Consider the following 21,337-nt stretch of genomic DNA (forward strand, 5'->3'; position numbering starts at 1 on the left):
CAAAATGTTGGTCTTTCTTTTGTTAAATAAAAATGATCTGATTGAAAAAAAAGAAAGGAGCGAAGGTCTTTAATAGATCAAACGTATACAAAATATCAAGATCGCATGTGAAGGTACTCGTATGAATTCACAGATAAATGTGGTCTCTCATTGACAAGGAAGTTACATCCACGGATGCAAAGGACATACAGCTCCGGCAAAAATTAAGAGACCACTGAACAGTTTTCTATTGGAAAGACTGGTGGAAAGCATGACAAGACAAATGAAAGCTGTGATTAAAAATCATGGTTAGTCCACCAAATATTGATTTCACATTTAAAACATGAGTAATTTGAGGTCTGAAAGCACTGTGTTTCTTTTTTAGTATTTTGACACTTTATCATTTGCTGCAAATAAATGCAACATTTTTGCTTTGAATTTCGGAGACATGTTGTCAGTAGTTTATAGACTAAAACAACAATGTACATTTTACTCTATAATATACCTATAAAGAGAAAAATCAGAGAAACTGAAAATTTTGCAGTGGTCTCTTAATTTTTGCCAGAGCTGTATGTATCCAAAACAAAAGGAGCCCCACTGTTATAAATTCATAACCCCACTGACATAGCTGACGCATTTCATTGCTGTTATAGCTCACTACATAATATTCATGGGAAATACCACGACATGCCACCTAATTTTCTTGAAACATAGTTAGGGAGCTATAAGGGTTAAAAGTTGACCAGCGATTTCTCATTTTTCCAACAAAATTTACAAAAACATTTTTTTAGGGACCACATCATATTTGAAGTCACTTTGAGGGGTCTTTATGACAGAAAATACCCAAAAGTGACACCATTCTAAAAACTGCACCCCTTAAGGTGCTCAAAACCACATTCAATAACTTTATTAACCTTTCAGGTGCTTCACAGGAATTTTTGGAATGTGGAGGAAAAAAATTAACATTTAACTTTTTTCACAAAAATGTTACTTTAGACCCAATTTTTTTTATTTTCACAGGGGTAACAGGAAAAAATGGACCCCACATTTTTTTGTGCAATTTCTCTTGATTGTGCTGATACCCCATATGTGAGGGAAAACCACTGTTTGGGCGCACGGCAGGGTACGGAAGGGAAGGAGCGCCATTTGACTTTTTGAATGTAAAATTTGTTTGAATAATTAGCAGACGCCATGTTGCATTTGGGGAGCCCCTGATGTTCCTAAACAGTGGAAACCCCCCACAAGTGACACCATTTTGGAAACTAGACCCCTTAGGGAACTTATCTAGATGTGTGGTGAGCACCTTGAACCCCAAGGTGCTTCACAGAAGTTTATAATATTGAGCTGTAAAAATAAAATTTTCACATTTTTCCCACAAAAACGTTTTTCATCCCTTAATTTTGCATTATCATAAGGGTAATAGGATAAATTGCACCATGAAGTTTGTTGTGCAATTTCTCCTGAACACGCTGATACCCCATATGTGGAGGCAAACCACTGTTTGGGCACACGGCAGGGTTCGGAAGGGAAGGAGCGCCATTTGACTTTTTGAATGTAAAATTTGTTTGAATAATTAGCGGACGCCATGTTGCATTTGGAGAGCCCCTGATGTTCCTAAACAGTGGAAACCCCCCACAAGTGACACCATTTTGGAAACTAGACCCCTTAGGGAACTTATCTAGATGTGTGGTGAGCACCTTGCACCCCCAGGTGCTTCACAGAAGTTTATAATATTGAGCCATAAAAATAAAATTTTCACGGTTTTCCCACAAAAAATGTTTTTCATTCCCTAATTTTGTATTATCATAAGGGTAATAGGATAAATTGCACCATGAAATTTGTTGTGCAATTTCTCCTGAGTACGCCGATACCCCATATGTGGGGGAAAACCACTGCTTTGGTGTACGGCAGGGTTCGGAAGAGAAAGGAGCGCTATGTTGGCTGGGATAGGTTGCAGACACCATGTCACATGCCGAAACAGCAGAAACCCCCACAAGTGACCCCATTTTGTAAACTACACCTCTCAAGGAATTCATCTAGGGAAGCAGTGAGTATTTTTTAATTTTTAAATTTATACCATTGGGCAGTGAAAAAAGCATAATTATATTTTTACCACAAAAAAATGTTTTACCCTCAGATTTTACATTTTCACACAGGGCAAAGGGTAAAAATGGTGCCGAAATGTCACACAATTTCTTCTAAAAGTGTCAATACCCCATATGTGGCTGTATTGTACCGCTTAGCCATACGGCGAGATCTGGGTGGGACGGAGTGCTATTTGACAATTGGAGAACAAATTATTGTAGAATAGGCATTTGGATTTGGGAGCACAAAAGTTTCTGAATTTCTTTTGGGGGGCAAGGACCATTTCGCTTTTCCAGAGCCTTTCTGCTACCAGTAACTTGGAAGTCCCTTATATTTTTAACAGATGACGGACCTGAGTGGGGACTAGCTTTTTTTGAGGACTGAGTTGAAGCTTTTATTGGTAACATTTTACGTAACATTTATCCGGCGCTCTAGGCTGAGCACTTACATCGGGGTTTCCATCTAAATTTCCAAGTGATGTAATTCAGATTAAACCCCTGCGGGATCCATTCACTGTAATGAGGCAGCAGAGTTACTCTGGACTCCGTCTGGCCTCTGTTTAGCGGTGTCCTTTTTTTCAGAAGTGCACAAAACTGGCCAACCGCACTTTTATGCACGCCTAAAACAAATGACACCGTGGGATCACAGGCCAGACGGCATTCACAGTGGCCTATATCTGCCTCATTACAGGGAATCTTCCGTCATGGGTTCCGTCTGAATCACGTATTTCAGAGATTTACATGGAAACTCTGGTGTAAGTGCTCAGCACAGAGCGCAGGATAAATGTGAGCAGAGCCTTACTGCGATCTTTGGGAGACATAATAAACAAATCAGTAGCAGGTGAAGAATTGGTTTTATTTATTTTTTTACGCCGTTCCTCGTGTGATATAACTAATTAGATTACTTTATTCTTCGGGTCGGTGCGATTACAGAGATACCAGATTTATATCGGGTTTTTATGACTGACAGCTGTCACACACTAAGAGACGCTTTTTTTTTGCAAAATCTAGTTTTTGAATCGCCATATTTTGAGAGCTATAATTTTTCCATATTTCGGCCGACAGAGTCATGTGACGGCTTCTTTTTTGCGGGACGAGTTGACCTTTTTATTGGTACCATTTTTGGGTACGTGACATTTTTTGATCGCTTTCTATTCCGTTTTTTGGGAGGTAAAATTAACAAAAACCAACAATTCAGGAATTGTTTTTTGAGGGTTTTTTTTTATGCCGTTCTGCGTGTGGTGAAAGTGATCAGGCAGCGTTATTCTTCGGGTCAGTACGTTTACAGCGATACACTTACTGTATATTTTTTTTATGTTTTGGCGCTTTTACACAATAAAACAATTTTATAGAAAAAATATTTTTTTTGCATTGCTTTATTCTGAGCGCTATAACTTTTTTTATTTTTCGGCTGATGGAGCTGTATGGCGGCTTTTTTTTTGCGGAACAAGATGACGTTTTCAGCGGTACCATTTTTATTTCCATTTTGCTTTTTGATCGCATTTTTTTCCACTTTTTGTTTGGCGATATGAGGAAAAAGCATAGTTTTTTGCTCCGTTTTTTATTTATTTTTATTACGGTGTGCACAGAAGGAGTTAATTAGTGTGACAGTTTTATAGCTCGGGTTGTTTCGGACGCGGCGATACCAAATATGTGTGCTTTTTTTATTTTTGCATAAATATACGGATTTTTCGGTTTAATATTTTATTTATTTATTTTAATTTACATTTTTACTTAGTCCCTGTATGGGATATTAATTTTTATTTTTCTGATCGTTGATCTCATGTAATGTAATAGACATGTATTACATTACATGAGATCTTCACACAGTCAGTGTGTCCTGCCAGGCTTCAGCTGCAGGCTGACCCTGGCAGGACACCATATATGGCAGAGCTGGAGGCGGTCATGTGACCTCCAGCTGCCATAGCAACCCAAGGTCCTGGAAGGTATCAGGGGTTTTCGGTGAGGTAAGTATACCACCCCCTCTCCTCCTGCTGTCTTCTATATGCCGCGATCACTATAGATCGCGGCATATAGAAGACAGCAAAGGGTTCACATCACTGGGACCTGATCCAATCAGGTCCCGATGATGTTCCCTGTCAGAGCTATCGCTCTGCACCGCTCTCGCAGAGCTTGCAGGACCCTGGGGGTCCTGAGCACTGTGAGACCACCCACCGTTTTAAAATGTCCGCGCTGCACAGAGCCCAGGCAGCGCGGACGTTTATGTACAGTGGGCAGTCGGGAAGCGGTTAAGGACACTGCCCTTCCTTCCTTACAGACCCCTGAGCAGGAGGTACTAGACAAAGCTTTCACTGAACAACAGATAGGGAATGATCTAATGGCCTGTCCTATCAGGAAGAGCCCTGGGCCAGAAGGATTCAATAATAGATTTTATAACATGTTTGCACCTCTGTTATTACCATTGGTGTTCAATAATATCTCAGAAGACTCCCCCTTTGCCCCCCAATCACTTGAGGCTCACATAACAGTTTTATCAAAGCCTGGAAAAGAACTAAATGCCTGCCCTAATGTTCATCCAATTTCATTAATATATACATCAAAATATTCTCTAATATAATTGCATCATGGCTCTCCCACTACCTACTCTCAATTGTTAGCAGCGATCAGGTTGGCTTCGGTAAGGGTAGAGAAGTGCATGATAATACAAATAAAACGTTGTTAGTTTCACGTGCAAAAAACAGGGGATCCCAATGTGCCTTGTTTCTGTGGACGCTGAAAAGGTGTTTGACAGAATGCACTGGATTTCCTTGAAGAGCACATTGGGTTAGGCTCTTTGTTATCTAAAATTCTATCCTTCTACACTGACCCTAAAGCGATAGGGTAAACGGCCTTCTATATGACACATTTTCTATTAAAAATGAGACAAAGCAAGAGTGTCCCTTATCACCTCTCCTATACACATTGGTGATGGAACATTTCTCGGTAGTATTACAAAAAAATCCAGATATTAGTGGAGTTACTATAGGCTCACATCACTATAAACTAGCTCTGCATGCAGATGACTTGTTGCTCTATTTTCAAACCCATTATTTCATTTCCTTCTATACTAAAGGAATTCGAAGAATTTGGCCAAGTAAGCGATTTTAAAGTCAACTACTCTAAATCAGAAGCAATAACATAAGACAAAAGCTAATTTTTAACTTTCCCTCTAAGTGGCAAAAAGACACACCTAAGTACTTCGGTACACAAATTCCAGGGAACATGAATGATCTGTATAGTTTAAATTATATCACTGTCCTTGAACAAACTCTACAAAATTTAATGAATTATAAATTCAAACCCTTGTCCTGGTTTGGTTGTATTTATGTGATAAAATGGACATTTTGCCAAAACTTCTTAATATATTCCAGACCGTTCCTTTCTGCGTTCCTCAGACCTTTTTCTCCCATCTCGACAATGCTCTTAGGTAGTATGGGGAACGTCAAGGTCTAGGATATGTTTTAAAATATTGTGATGTTCCAAAAATAAAGTGGGGTACTAGTATGCCTGATCTAAAAAAATACCATCAATCTTTGATTCTTATGAGAGCAGTGGACTGGTTCACGTCTGTGGAACATAAGCAATGGGTGAAACTGGAAGGGGACCTCTATCCCAGGATACTCACATCTCTACCTTGGATTGACTAAATACATGTACAAACTAAACAATTACCAATACCCATTCACCACTTTTTGAAAACATGGGATCAAGTCTTAATCTCATCATCTATATCACGTAGGTTGGGTCCATTAACGCCCTTGTTTGGCAACCCAGATTTTCCCTCTGCTTCAGGTACGAAGTCATTTCTAATCTGGGACTGATCTGATGGGGTTAGATTGAGACATGTTCTCATGGGGTCAGGCTCTTTTCTTTCCTTTATAGAACTTCGTGGCTCCTTTCCAATTAGGAGTCTATCCTGCCTGGCTTATTTCCAGCTCAGGTCATTTATAAATTCTCACATGTTACTAGTATAAAAGATGAACTCACTCCGTTTGAACCCTTAATCACGCAAGTAGGTCCTTGTACTAAACTTCTATCTTGCATACACAAAGCAACACAAATGGACACCAGCGATGACCCTCTACCCTTTACTGGGGTTGGGAGAAGGAATTGGGTAGTCAAATTTCAGAGAAGGATAGGCAAAAAACATACATAATGCCGGAAATGTCACTGACTGCGGAGACGTCTCCATGTAGCGTCTTCACTCCGGATATCACTGTACAGGAGCCGCACAGTTCACACTGTGCATCCACTGAGGCACCTGATCATGTGACCCCTGACTCCTCCCCTCCTGTGACCTCATCACAGGTCCTGTACGCACAGAGCAGCGATATATGTGGTGGTGGCTCTGCAGGTGGAGGTATGTGGAGATCCCATTACTGGGCGCAGGGGGCATTAACCCCTTCAGCACGGAGACTCTTTTGGGGTCTCTGTGTGGTGTGAACAGTGAGGTAACAGCTGTGGACAGAATGCGGCTTAGCTGGTTCCCGTCCACATTAGATCCATTCAGACGACTGCAGGATGAAGGACAGAAGCCCAGAGAAGTCCTCACACAACGCCATTATTCCTCTCCTAGCCCCAGCACAGTAATGTAGATAGTAGTGATAACCGTCCACATATCCTCTTTATACCCTCCGGTAGGATGGATTTACCCTCAGTGTCCAGGAAGCTTCACAGTTCAGCAATGCCCCTCTGACATCTCCCCTCCACCTGAACGATTTACCCTTTCAATGCCACAAAACCGAAGGTTCTTTCAGTCACCATTGTGTTCTCTTAGGAAATGTGTGGAAACGTTGGAAGGGTTAATGGCCGCGGGATTAGTGGGGTCTCCTATGTGCTCATTAATTCTCTGCCTTATTTACGGGAGGAGCAGCCGACATATCTGACATTACACCCCAGACACTGAATACAATATACTACAAATTCTCTGCTGCAGGTGATCCATTGTGTAATGAAATGTTTTATTTAATGTGATTAAATCTATTTCTTGTGTTTGGCATATTTACATGGTGGACATTTATCAATGCCACATTTACAAAAACCCAGAGGTGTAAGCCAGGTTCTCATTATGTGTTTCTCTTACGATTAATTTAGGAGACAGGAGTTGTGAAAGGGTCGGGCCGAGAACAAACAACCATCTCATAAAACCATCAAACCACCATCTTGTGAAAAACGGATTCAGCTGCAGACTCCGAGGAAGAAACTGTTTGTTGTCTGTGGCCTAAAATATATAGGTTTTATTACTAGATGTAAAGAAGAAAACTAAATACTGTAAAATAATAAATCTTCTCATATGTTTCCCCTTATTATCTCCAGTAATTGTATTATCACACAGGATTTTTATGATGTTACATTGGCTCATCAGCTTCTCATTCAGGTCTCTACAATATCAGATCCTCTCAGTGAAGATCTTCTATATAAGAGAATTTTCTTGATTTATAAATCAAGGATGGATATGAACAGAGACAAGATGGCGGAGAGGATATTACACCTCACCCTAGAGATCCTCTTCCGGCTTACTGGAGAGGTGAGAGATTCTGATGACGTCACATTACATCATTCTTATCTATGGGAATAACAGATGGACAGAACTGGAGAGGTGAGGACTCTGGAAATGTCTGTAGTGAGATTTATTAACCCCTTAACAACATTTGACGTACTAATGCGCATCTGTGCCCTGGGACTTAAGAGCCAGATCCGTATTAGTACGTCATGGCGATCGCGCGCGCACACAGGCTGTGCGGGCGCGATCGCCGCCGGGTGTCAGCTGATTGTCACAGCTGACACCCGGTACTATGTGCAGGGAGCGGTCACGCACCTCTCCCAGCACATTAACCCCCGCGATGCTGCGATCGAAGTCGATCGCAGCATTGCGGTGGCAAGGGGAGGTGATCGCAGATACTCACCTCCTCTTCCACCTTCCAGCGCTGTCTGCCGTGGCTTCCAGGATGTTGCCATGACGACCCGATGTCGACATGACAACATACAAGTCACCAGACAGCAGGAAGATTTTTTGGACATGTGCAGTGCATCTCCAAACAATCTTCTCCCTGTCCAGCGCTGACAGCCTGCATGACACAGGGATGGTGCTGCATTCCTGTGCCATGCAGGCGATCAGAGAAAAAAAAGTGAAAGTCCCATAGTGGGACAAAGTAACAAAATATAAAAACTATCAGAAAGTGAAAAAAAAAATTGCAAAAATATAAAAAATAAAAATACAAAAAATAATCCACCAAAAATAAAAATATAATGTACCCATCAATAAATATTATTATAAAAAAAAACAATAAAAGTACACATATTTGGTATCGCCGCGTCCAGAACAACCTGACCTATAAAACTGTCCCACTGGTTAACCCCTTCAGTGAACATGGTAAAAAAAAAAAAAACGAAGCAAAAAACAATGCTTTATCACCATACCGCCAAACAAAAAATGGAATAACACGCGATCAAAAAGACAAATATAAATAAAAATGGTACCGCTGAAAACATCATCTCGTTCCGCAAAAAACAAGCTGCCATACAGCTCCATCAGCCAAAAAATAAAAAAGTTATAGCTCTCAGAATAAAGCTATGCTAAAAAATATTTTTTTCTATAAAATTGCTTTTATTATGTAAAAGTGCAAAACATAGAAAAACGATATAAATGTGGTACCGCTGTAAACGTACTGACCCGAAGAATAAAGCTGCCTTATCAATTTTACCACACGTGGAACAGAATAAAAAAAAACAAAAAAAACAATTCCTGAATTGTTGGTTTTTGTTTATTCTGCCTCCCAAAAATCGGAATAGAAAGCGATCAAAAAATGTCACGTGCCTGAAAATGGCACCAATAACAACGTCAACTCATCCCACAAAAAACGAGCCGTCACATGACTGTCTCCCAAAATCTGGAAAAATTATAGCTCTCAAAATATGGCGATGCAAAAACTAGATTTTACGAAAAATGCGTCTTCTAGTGTGTGACATCTGTCAGTCATAAAACCCCCATATGATTCTGGTATTGCTGTAATCACACCGACCCGAAGAATAAAGTCGTCTAATCACTTATACCGCACGAGGAACGGCGTAAAAAATAAACTCTCGGGTTAGGGTAGGGTTAGGGCTGGGTTTGGGGTTAGGGTTGTGATGGGGTTGGGATTTTTTTCAAAAGTAAGAAAAAAAAGATGACGATATGGTGACTAGTGTTGAGCGCAAGTGCTCGGTACTTGAGTTTGCATCGGGTGCTCTGGTATGCATTGAGTATCGTGGGTATTTGAGTGACATGCTCGAGTCTCCGCCCCATATGCTTCGCGGCCAAAAAAACTTTGCGGGGATTGCCTGCCATGCACGCGCGATCCCCGCATGTTTTTTTTTGGGTGTCTAATAACCGTGAAACATGCGGAGCAGGGACTCGAGCATGTCACTCGAGCACACGCTGTACATGGTGCATACCTGAGTACCCGATGCAAACTCAAGTAGCGAGCATTTGCGTTCAAGACTAATGACAACTTATTCAATATCATGACCTAATGTTATCAAATTCTGTGTCGTACCTCTGGGTTCAAAATGTTCACTATACACCTTAATAAAATCCTTGAGGGGTATAGTTTCTAAAATGGGGTCACTTGTGGGGGAGCTCCACTGTTTAGGCACATCAGGGGCTCTCCAAACGCGACATGGTGTCCGCTAACAAATTGAATGGAAAATCTGCTCAAATTGTTAGCGGACACCATGTTGCATTTGGAGAGCCCCTGCGTGCCTAAACATTGGAGCTCCCCCACAAGTGACCCCATTTTGGAAACTTGACCCCCCAAGGCACCTATCTAGATGCATTGTGAGCACTTGGAACCCCCAGGTGCTTCACAATTTGATTCGTAAAAATGAAAAAGTGAAAAAAAAAACACTTTTTCATTTTTATGAATCAATTTGTGAAGCACCTGGGGGTTCCAAGTGCTCACTTTGCATCTAGATAGGTGCCTTGGGGGGTCTAGTTTCCAAAATGGGGTCACTTGTAGGGGAGCTCCAATGTTTGGGCACACAGGGGCTCTCCAAACGCAACATGGTGTCCCCTAACAATTTGAGCTGACAATTTGTTAGCGGATACCATGTTGCATTTGAAGAGTCCCTGTGTGCCCAAACATTGGAGCTCCCCCACAAGTGACCCCATTTTGGAAACTAGACCCCCAAGGGACCTATCTAGATGCATAGTGAGCACTTGGAACCCCCAGGTGCTTCACAAATTGATTCATAAAAATGAAAAAGTGTTTTTTTCACTTTTTAATTTTTACGAATCAATTTGTGAAGCACCTGGGGGTTCCAAGTGCTCACTATGCATCTAGATAGGTGCCTTGGGGGGTCTAGTTTCCAAAATGGGGTCACTTGTGGGGGAGCTCCAATGTTTGGGCACACAGGGGCTCTCCAAACACAACATGGCGTCAGCTAATTATTCAAGCAAATTTTACAATCAAAAAGTCAAATGGCGCTCCTTCCCTTCCGAGCCCTGCCGTGCGCCCAAACAGTGTTTTTTCCCCACATATGGGGTATCTGCGTGCCCAGAGGAAATTGCACAACAAATTTTGGGGTCCATTTTTTCTTGTTACCCCTGTGAAAATAAAAAAAATTGGGTCTAAAGTAACATTTTTGTGAAAAAAGTTAAATGTTCATTTTTTTCTTCCACATTCCAAAAATTCCTGTGAAGCACCTGAAGGTTTAATAAAGTTCTTGAATGTGGTTTTGAGCACCTTGAGGGGTGCAGTTTTTAGGATGATGTCACTTTGGGGTATTTTCTGTCATAAAGACCTCTCAAAGTGACTTCAAATGTGTTGTGGTCCCTAAAAAAATGGTTTTGTAAATTTTGTTGGAAAAATGAGAAATCGCTGGTCAACTTTTAACCCTTATAGCTCCCTAACAAAAAAAAAATTTGGTTCCAAAATTGTGCTTATGTAAAGTAGACATGTGGAAAATGTTATTTATTAACTCTTTTATGTGACATATCTCTCTGATTTAAGGGCATAAAAATTCTAATTTTGAAAATTGCAAAATTTTCAACATTTTCGCCAAATTTCCGTTTTTTTCACAAATAAAAGCAAGTGATATCGAAGAAATTTTACCACAATCGTGAAGTACAATATGTCACGAAAAAACAATCTCAGAATCAGGGGGATCCGTTGAAGCGTTCCAGAGTAATTACCTCATAAAGTGACAGTGGTCAGAATTGTAAAAATTGGCCTGGTCATTAACGTGCAAACCACCCTCAGGGGTTAAGAGGTTAGTGTCTCTCTCCATAACCAGGATTACACAGTAGTGAAGAAGACCTCTAGAGAGCGCTGTGAGGACCCTGTGTCTGAGGGATGAGCCCAATCAGGGGGCCTCCACCTCATCCTCTGATATATGAAGACATCAATGACCAGAAGATCCTAGAACTCACCTACAAGATGATTGAGCTGCTGACTGGAGAGGTGACACTGCTGGGAATGCTGTGACTTTGTACAGTAATGCTATGAAAGGATCGGGGGGATGACTGTATCATTGTATGTGTCAGGTTCCTATAAGATGTCAGGATGTCGCTGTCTATTTCTCCATGGAGGAGTGGGAGTATTTAGAAGAACACAAAGATCTGTACAAGGACGTCATGATGGAGGTTCCCCAGCCCCTCACATCACCAGGTAATAGACAGGACTAAATACACACGGCCTATAATTATCTGTATGTAAAGAATGAATTCAGTCCCTGTATGTGTTTCCTCCAGATCTATCCAGTAAAAGGACAACACCAGAGAGATGTCCCCGTCCTCTTCTTCCACATGACTGTAAACAAGAAGATCCCAATATTCCTCAGGATCATCAGGTAGATGGAGAGAAGGTGTCATGAGATCTCCCCTATGATGTGTAGACGGCTGTGAAGGTCTTGTGTTCCATCTTGTTTTATCCACCAGTATTATATGTTTTATACTTGTGTAATGAGAACAGTGGAGATGACAGGATTAGAGCTGATCATAGATGTGACTTCTCCATCAGTCTGTGACTTTTACAATATTTGTTTCAGGGTGAATATCTGACCCATATTAATACTACAGAGACATATGTGAGGGGTGATGAGCGGTGTAAAGAGGAGATTCCTACATATGACTACCCAGGTGAGTAGTAACCACTAAATGTAGAGAAGTTACCAATTAATCTCAGTCACCGGCTGTGGCTGCTTTATCGGTGGTGTAGTCTGGCCGTATCACAATCATGCGATCACCAGTTTACTTCTAGACCACAACATTCTCCTCCATCCAAAACTGTTTAAATGACTTTGGGCATTGAAAGCCCTTTTCTATAGAACTTACAACCGGAAGGATCCACCTACCCTTTGAGATTAGGAGATGCTGACTCTTACCTGCCCAGATCTTTAAACTACAAAGCCAAATGACAGCGTACATAGAATTTGCTGACAAGTTAGAAAATCACATGAAGAATAATATTATGATGGGCCTGTAAGAGAAAGCGGAGGGTAATGATGCTGTTGGCTTCCTAGAACCCTGATATCTTATTGGATGAATCTACCTTCTCTCCCTTCTGTGCTGCTGAATGTGCTCATATGGTCCCTACAAGACCAGGTCCAGTCTTTCTGGCCAAACTTCACTTTTATGATCGACAACATTAAATGTGCAGTGAGGGCCGAGTGTGAATTTCTGTACAATAGCAACAGAGTTTCCCTTTATCCTGACTTTTAAATTTCTTTTAAAACTGACTAACTTCAAGGAGGATTATGATAAACTACATAAAAAAGCATTACCCCTGTGCCATGATATATCTCTGTGATGCTGAGTCACTTTTCATGGCCAAGCCTTGAGACAGGATAGTCAAGGAGTCCTGTAACATCCCTGGTGGCATGCTTACATGGTGTACCACCTCCCACCATGCAAGACCGCAATCTTACCTATCAGTCCAGGCTGCACACTTTGCTCCAGTGCCTTCTGTTTGCATGTCTCTTGTCTGATTGCTTAGGGCGGCGGCACTTTTGCTTTCTGATTCTTATAGTTGCAGTGTGTGCACTCCTAATGCATCCCCAACCTATTGCTGTGAGTCACTGGATACTTAAACCCCCTCCACCCAGTAGGAGGTGCCTGAGCAACACTTTCATTCAGTGTGTTCTGTGCAACTGAGTTGCCAGGTCTTGTCCTGTATCTTGCCTGTTTCTGCCACCCTGGGGGCTGTATACCCAGGCCTGTTACCTGTGACTTCTAGTCAGTTTCCGCCATCCTGGGGGCTGAGTTCCCAGGCTCGTTCCTGTATCTTGTTCCTGGTTCAGATCCTGTCTGAACAGTGACCTAGCCCTTTACCTATTTGTCTCGATGTCTGTACCTTCCCTTTTCCTGCAGTGTCTGAACCTGCACCTAACTCCAACTCGTCTCTGTACTTCTGTTTGTGAGTTTTGTGTCCACTCACTACTTCATTGGAAGTACCTTGTGTGTATCTGGTTCTGCTCGTTCTGTTTCCCTGTCTCCGTATCTACTCCTGTGTTCCAGCTATCTTCTTGTGTTTTCCAGTCTGTTCCATGTGAACAGAACCCTGTCCTGTCTACCGCATCTGCGGGTTTTGCTCTGCTCTGCTAGTCTACCGCATCTTTGGGTTTTGCTCTGCTCTGCTTGTCCATCGCACCTGCGGTTTTGCTCTGCTCTGCTTGTCCACCGCACCTGCGGCTTTGCTCTGCTCTGCTTGTCCACTGCACCTGCGGTTTTGCTCTGCTCTGCTTGTCCACCGCACCTGCGGTTTTGCTTTGCTCTGCTTGTCTACCGCACCTGCGGGTTTTGCTCTGCTCTGCTTGTCTACCGCATCTGCGGGCTTTGCTCTGCTCTGCTTGTCTACCGCACCTGCGGGTTTTGCTCTGCTCTGCTTGTCTACCGCACCTGCGGGTTTTGCTCTGCTCTGCTTGTCTACCGCACCTGCGGGTTTTGCTCTGCTCTGCTTGTCTACCGCATCTGCGGCTCTGTTCCTGTATCATAGTCTGTACTGGTTCCTATTTTGCCTGCGTTCCTACCTGCCAGTACCCACCTGTCTGCATATCAGCTGTGCCTGCCAGTACCCACCTGTCTGCATATCAGCTGTGCCTGCCAGTACCCACCTGTCTGTATGCAAGCCTAACCTGCCTGTTCCTGCATTCCCCGGTGTGGGTCAACAGCTTTGACCGGGGTCTGACCTGGAGTAGCACCTGGTCCCTCTGCTCGGTTCCTCCCTGGTTTACAGAGTCGATAGAGCCGCCGTGCGACCTTGGTCGAACCGGGTTGATACTTAGTCACGCCCCTCCAGGCACTCCTCGGTTCATGATCCAGTGGGATCACTAATCATGCTCACGCCAGTCAGCCCGGGCGTGAGCGTAACAAGTCCGAAGTCAAAAGCCAGGAGGGTACATCATAAACAAAAGAAAGAAATAAGTAGACAGGTAACGTTCCGTTCATCAGAATACCAGGAGGATAGCGAATCAGAGCATAAGGGGTTAAACATACGGATCGTCAGAACAAGGTCAGGCAACAGAAGATCAATTCACAGAATATAAGGCACAGAGACAAACCTCACACAAGCTGAATGTACATCTGGCAGAAACAGCCCAGTTAAGTAGCCTGGCAATCACCTGGGATAATGAACACTTCGAGATAGCCAGTTCCTTTTAGTCTCAGATTGGACGGCTGAGCTGTCAATCAACACACTGACAGCTCAGCACAACCCTGCACCAGACTGGATGACCGAGTTGTCAGTAACTGCATCCCAGACACACTGAGTGGTAGAACCGTGACAGTACCCCCTCTTCTAACGGAGGCCACCGGACCCCCAAGCTTCCCAGGAAATTTTAGATGGAAGGTCCTGACTAACCAATCTGCCTTCACATCTCATGCTATGACCCACGTTCTCTCCTCTGGTCCGTATTCCTTCCAATGGATGAGGTATTGGAGGGAATTTCGGACCCTATGAGAATCCATAACCCACTGAAACTCATACTCCAAGCCACCGTCGACTGAAACCAGAGGAGGCGGGGAAGACAATGCCGAAGTGACAAACTCCTTTAATAGGGATTTATGAAAGACTTTAGTGATGCGAAGAGATGGAGGAAGCTTTAATCTGAATGCCACTGGATTGACCACCTCTAGGATATCATATTGACCAATAAAATTTGGACCCAACTTTGTCGACAGCACTTTAAGTTTAATGTTCCTATGACAACCAAACCTTATCCCCGATCTTAAAAACAGGACTCACTGAACGTCTTCTATTGGCCTTCTGTTTTTTGGCGAATCTGAGCAGTCCCAATATTCTTTTGAACATCCTTTCAGACATTCCCAAATCTTAGTATTGTGACCTCCACCCCAAGACATTCAGAAATAATCCTAGAAAATTCACCAAAATAGGGATGAAAACCATAATTACAGAACAATGGTGAGGTTCCAGTAGACTGATTCACTCAGCTGTTAAATGGAAACTCAGCAAGTGTAAAAACGAGGACCTCCTGCTGAGCCGCCACAAAGCATCTTAAAACTTATTCCAAAGATTGATTTGTCCTGTCAGTCTGACCATTGGTTTGAGGGTGGTAAACAGATGAAAATGATAAGTCAATCCTGACTTTACTACAAAAAGCTCTCCATAATTTAGAGACAAATTGTACTCCCCTATCAGACACAATGTTAAGAGTGATCCCATGTAACCTTACAATATGAGAAAAACAACCTGGAGAGTGTCTCAGCATTAGGTAATCCTGACAAAGGAACAAAATTAGCTTGCTTGCTGAATTGGTCAACTACCGCTCTGATAGCAGTTTTCCCACGAGACAGAGGAAAATCCGTGATGAAATCCATGGACAGATGAGTCCACTGGCTTTCTGGAATTGTCAATGGATTCAATTCCCCAGCCGGCCGGCTATGACTGACTTTATCATGGGCGCAAATTTCACAAACAGATACAAAAATCTTTGATATTATTATGCATGCACGGCCACCAAAAAATCTAGCAATTGCTTTCTGTGCAGCAATAACCCCAGGATGACCACTCAAGATGGAATCCTGAAATTTTTGTAACACACGCAATCTTAGGTACACAGGCACAAATAATTTAGATCCTGGAGTAGCGGAAGGAGCCAACGACTGGACTTTATGGATCTCCTCCTCCAATTTCAAGGTTACCATAGAATCCACAATACCGTGAGGAATAATGAAGGATGCAGGTTCTGGAGGAGAAACTGAATCGAGACTACAAGATAATGTGTCAGCTTTCACATTCTTAGACCTTGGCCAGACATAATGTGACGCTGAGTCACCTTTCATGGCCAAGTCGTGAACCAGGATAGTGAGGGAGTCTGAAGTCAGAAGCCAGGAGGATACATCCTAAACAGAAGGAAGAGACAATGGCGTGGTCAGGTAACGTTCCGTTGGTCAGAATACCAGGAGTATAGCGGATCAGAGCACAACTAGGTCCAAGGTCAGGCAACAGAGGATAAATTCACAGAACACAAGGGGTAGAGACAAACCTCACCCAAGCTGAATGTACGTCTGGCAGAGGTCTAGGAGAAACAGCCCAGTTAAGTATACTGGCAATCACCTGGGATAATGAACGCTTCGAGATAGTCAGTGCCTCCCAGTCGCAGATTGGACGGCCGAGCTGTCAATCAAAGTAGTGACAGCTTCAGCAAGCCCCTTTACCAGATTTAATGCTTGAGTTGGCAGCAACTGCATCCCAGTCACACTGAGGGGTGGAACTGTGACAATCTCTAAGCCTTCACTGACTTGCCTCTTATTTTACATAATGCATTTAGTAGTGCAGGGTTAGGTAAAATAGGAGGCAGGTCAGTGAGCTGTCATAAGAGCATACAGATGAATATGTAAGCAGAGCACCAGATAGCGCACCCCCCCACAGGCCGCCCCGGAGCAAATGTATATCATTATCTCCAAACTGAAAGTAAAGATAACACAGCAACCACAGGACGGATTTCATCAACCAAGGTATCATATTAATCAGTGTAATGGTGCCCACCAGACAGTGTATGTAGTTTACTGAGCACAATCCCGATATGTATGAGATATAGATTTTCAGCGTCATAACGAAGGGTGGATGTAATGCATTAACTCACATAGGTGGGGCACTAGAATCCCTCCAATTGAATAACGGTCTGATAGATGGTGTGAACCAGGTCATATTTGATCTTTATGTACAGGTAAAATTATGATAAAAAATATGACATCAATATCTAGTGCCTGTGATCTTCAGAGGTGAAGATATCTTAAGTTGTTGCTCTCCTAAAATCCATAAAGGCTGAGAACATCTCACAAAAAGCCACACATGAGTTCATAAAGGAGAAGTGTGTGGGCGTAACTTAGGAGCTAATAAAAAGCAAATCCTGCGTCTGGATCATTGTCAGCACCTAGGAAGACCTACCGTAGTTTGCTGTGGAGGTTCTGTCCAATTCCAAATCGAAATGCTTCCCTTCTCTAAACTCTGAGCCATTTCTGTGACCAAGTTTAGCAAGTTTCTTGTGTTTATACCTTTTATGTATTTGTATATATTCTGCTGTTTTGTTCCCATTTTGTGTTATCTTGTATATTTTTTAAACACTGCCTATATTTTGGATTAAATATATAGTTTAATAGTTCTATTCCTTTTGCTTTGTAAACCTCACCCAAAGCCATATACTATCTGTAATGGGTGTCCAGTTGGCCTGTATAAATGATTGGTGCTGGAAGCAGCCGCAGTCTCGTCAATCAATCATTGATCAATTGCGTATTGTCCTTACGATTTGGAGGCTGCAGAGTTGCGTTCCCTTGATGAAGTGATAACAATGGGTGGATCTGCATGACCCCTCCGGCTGTGTATGTTTGACGCAGTGCCTAATGACAGAATCAGACTTCGCAGAAGCAGATCCCAGAGGAGATGGGACACACCATTTACAGAAGCCCTAATTTGACAAAATGGCAGAAAACCAGAGAAGCAGAAATCCCCATAAAGTGACTCCATTTTGGAAATTATAACCCTCAGTGAATTAATCTATAGGAGTAGTGACTATTTTGACTCCACAGGCACTTTCCGGAAATTAGCACGCAGTGGATGTTGGAGAGAAAAATTGCACATTTGCCATTTTACTGGTTCCCAGATTGTGCTCCAGGCGACACACCGTAAATGAAGTGGGTTCTTTTCACTATAGTAATGCCAAATACATGGAGGCTAAATGTGGTTTTGGGCGCACTGCAAGGCTCAGAAGCGAGGGGGAGATTTGACTTTAAGAGAGCGGATATTGCAGGATTGGTGTATGGAAGCCATGTTTCTTTTCAAGAGCCTACGAGCCACTAATAATGTGGAAACCTCTGTTTTTCCATTGACAGATCATGGACCTGAGTGGGGGCATGTTTTTTGCGGGATGAGTAGAAGTTTTTATTGGTGATATTTTCGACTGCAAAACATTGTTTGGTGGCTTTTTATTAAATATTTGTGAGGCAGAATGAACAGTAGAACGCCACGCTCCACTGGTTCATTCTATGAGGATTTGCATTAGACTGTGAACTGTCATTAATTTGTGAATAATTAAATTTTTTAACATAACTTTTTATAGACAATTTAAGTACAAATTTTCAAAAATATAAAAATCAAGCATATATTATTCAAAAATAATAATGGTTTCTTTTTATTCTTTGCAGATGACTGTACCAGGAGATCAGAGGGACAACTGACATCTTCAATTTTCAAATCAGATGACCTTGAGATCCCACAGGATACAACTGAAGTGAATGCCATTACTCCAGATTTACCAGCATCCCTTAAAAGCAAAGATCTCTCATTTAATCCTTTGAAACAGGTCCTGTCTTCTGATTCATTACTGACTACTATGGAAAATCCAAGTCGCAAAATAAGCATTAAAAAACGAACTGCTCCTAAAGCAAAGAAGCCATTTTCACGTTCAGAATGGGGAAATAGTTTTCCTCTCAAAAAGTGTTTTCTTAAACATCAAAAAATTCACACAGCAGAGAATATATTTTCTTGTTCCAAGTGTGGAAAATGTTTTGACTACAAATCACAGCTTGTTAGTCACCAGAGACGTCACACAGGGGAGAAGCCATTTTCATGTTCAGAATGTGAGAAATGTTTTACAAAGAAATCAAGTCTTATCAGACATCAAAGATTTCACACAGGGGAAAGGCCTTTTTCATGTTCAGAATGTGGGAAATGTTTTGTAGATAAATCAACTCTTGTTAGTCACCAGAGAACTCACACTGGGGAGAAACCATTTTCATGTTCAGAATGTGGAAAATGTTTTGTGAAGAAATCATCTCTTCTTAGTCACTAGCACTGTCACACAGGGGAGAAGCCCTTTTCCTGTTTAGAATGTGGGAAATGTTTTAGACAGAAATGTAATCTTGTTATACACAAACTAACTCACACAGGAGAGAAGCCTTTTTCATGTTCAGAATGTGGAAAATGTTTTAACCGGAAAGCTAATCTTGATAGTCACCAGAGAATCCACAAAGGGGAGAAACCTTTTTCATGTTCAGAATGTGGGAAATGTTTTAACTGCAAATCAGATGTTATTATACATCAAAGAACCCATACAGGGGAGAAGCCTTTTTCATGTTTAGAATGTAGGAAATGTTTTAAACGGAAAGTGCTTCTTGATAGCCACCAGAGAAGCCACACAGGGGAGAAGCCTTTTTTGTGTTCAGAATGTAGGAAATGTTTTAACCGGAAAGCACATCTTGATAGACACCAGAGAACCCACACAGGGGTGAATCCTTTATCATGTTCAGAATGTGGGAAATATTTTACGCGGAAAGCGCATCTTGATAAACACCAGAGAACCCACACAGGCTAGAAGCCTTTTTCATGTTCAGAATGTGGGGAATGTTTTGTGAAGAAATCATCTCTTCTTAGTCACCAGAGCAGTCACACAGGGGAGAAGCCTTTTTCATGTTCTTAATGTGGGAAATGATTTACACTGAAATCAACTGTAAATGGGAACCTGCCACCAGAAATAACACTATTAACCTGCAGATATGGGCTTAATCTGCAGGTTACCAACTTGCCTGGTACCTGCACATAGCCACTGCTGGGAGAAAATTAACTTTATTCTCCCCGGCAGCATTCAATTTCAGTCATGAGGGCAGTGCATGTGCGAATTTTGTTACCGCTCGGAGAATACAGAACGGCTTTTGTAAACAAACTCCCAGCTCTGACTGCCACTGGCTCTGCATGGGGGCTGGCTGTCAGTCAGTGCCGGGGTGCTGTTACCGTCACTGCTCTTTATACTCAGAGCGGTGACTGAACCAGCACCTCCCCTGTGACTGAAACCGAATGCTGCTGAGGAGAATAAAGTTAACTTTCTCCCAGCAGCGTTTGGCTATGTGCAGGTGCCGGGCACGATAGTAACGTTACTAACCTGCAGAGTAAGCCCATATCTGCAGGTTAATAGCTTTTTTGGTGGTGACAGGTTCTGATTAATAAATATCTGAGAAGTCACACAGGGAAGAAGCTTTTTTCATGTTCAGAATGTTGGAAATGTTTTAACCGAAAATTGTATCATCTTAAAGGGGTTGTGCAATACTAGGACAACCCCTTGTCATTCCTCATGTTTGGCCTTGTTAAAGTAAAAACACTCATACTCAGCTCCTGTGCTGGCACCATTCCAGGCGTTTCTGGGCTCGCATTTCCGGTGTTCATGTGAGGTTGTTACATATCACAAGCCCTGCACCCAATCAGTGCCGGTTTCACTGTCCCTGTGTAGTGCCGGCGTCCCTGCCCTCTGCTAGGCAGGGACGCTGTTCCCCTCACCGCTCTGCTCCGTGCCCGGCGTCCCTCTCCCACTCTGCTGGCAGCGCGCGCTCCTTCCCGGCCACTGTGCTTAGGGCGCGCGTGCGCCCTCCCTCCCTCTTAAAGGGGCCGCGCGCGCCGTCCTAAGGAGTCCCCGGCCAATGGCCGGAGGACTTTACCATATATAAGGCACCTCCTCCAAAATGGAGGTGCCCGAGCAATGTTGTTGCACTGTTCACTACTCTGCTTCAGCCCTCAGGTCCCGTTGCCAGTTACCTGCCAGTTACCTGCCAGATTCCTGCCTGATTATCTGCTACTTGCCTGCTAGTCTGAGGTCCGACGGTCTGCCTTGCTACTCCTGTCAGTCTGTCTAAGGACCAGCCTGCCCGCTCACCTGGGACCGCACACCAGCCACCTGCCTGCTTGCCTGAGGTCCGACGGTCTGCCTTCCTACTCCCGTCAGTCTGTCTATGGACCAGCTTGCCCGCTCACCTGGGAGCGCTCACCTGCTACCTGCCTGCTAGTCTACCT

General features: G+C 42.8%; 1 protein-coding gene across 5 annotated transcripts; it reads left to right on the forward strand.

Moving 5' to 3' along the window:
- The first annotated feature begins 6,341 nt into the window (after positions 1–6,341).
- On the forward strand, positions 6,342–19,383 carry LOC141182791 (uncharacterized). Of its 5 annotated transcripts, none has more exons than XM_073660897.1 (7): positions 6,359–6,423; positions 7,158–7,275; positions 11,337–11,503; positions 11,587–11,710; positions 11,794–11,891; positions 12,090–12,180; positions 18,703–19,383. In XM_073660897.1, exons 3-7 carry the CDS (start codon positions 11,396–11,398, stop codon positions 19,347–19,349), a joined length of 1,068 nt encoding a protein of 355 aa, XP_073516998.1. In that variant the 5' UTR covers positions 6,359–6,423; positions 7,158–7,275; positions 11,337–11,395; the 3' UTR covers positions 19,350–19,383. The 5 variants fall into 5 exon arrangements, with proteins under 5 accessions (XP_073516999.1, XP_073516998.1, XP_073517000.1 ...); XM_073660899.1 differs by lacking the exon at positions 6,359–6,423 and adding an exon at positions 6,459–6,999; XM_073660898.1 differs by lacking the exon at positions 7,158–7,275 and having other exon boundaries at positions 6,342–6,423.
- Positions 19,384–21,337: the final 1,954 nt, after the last annotated feature.

Source organism: Phyllobates terribilis, unplaced genomic scaffold (assembly GCF_046119375.1).
Source record: "Phyllobates terribilis strain yellow unplaced genomic scaffold, ASM4611937v1 Scaffold_36__1_contigs__length_13169755, whole genome shotgun sequence".
NCBI classification, from domain to species: Eukaryota; Metazoa; Chordata; class Amphibia; order Anura; family Dendrobatidae; genus Phyllobates; species Phyllobates terribilis.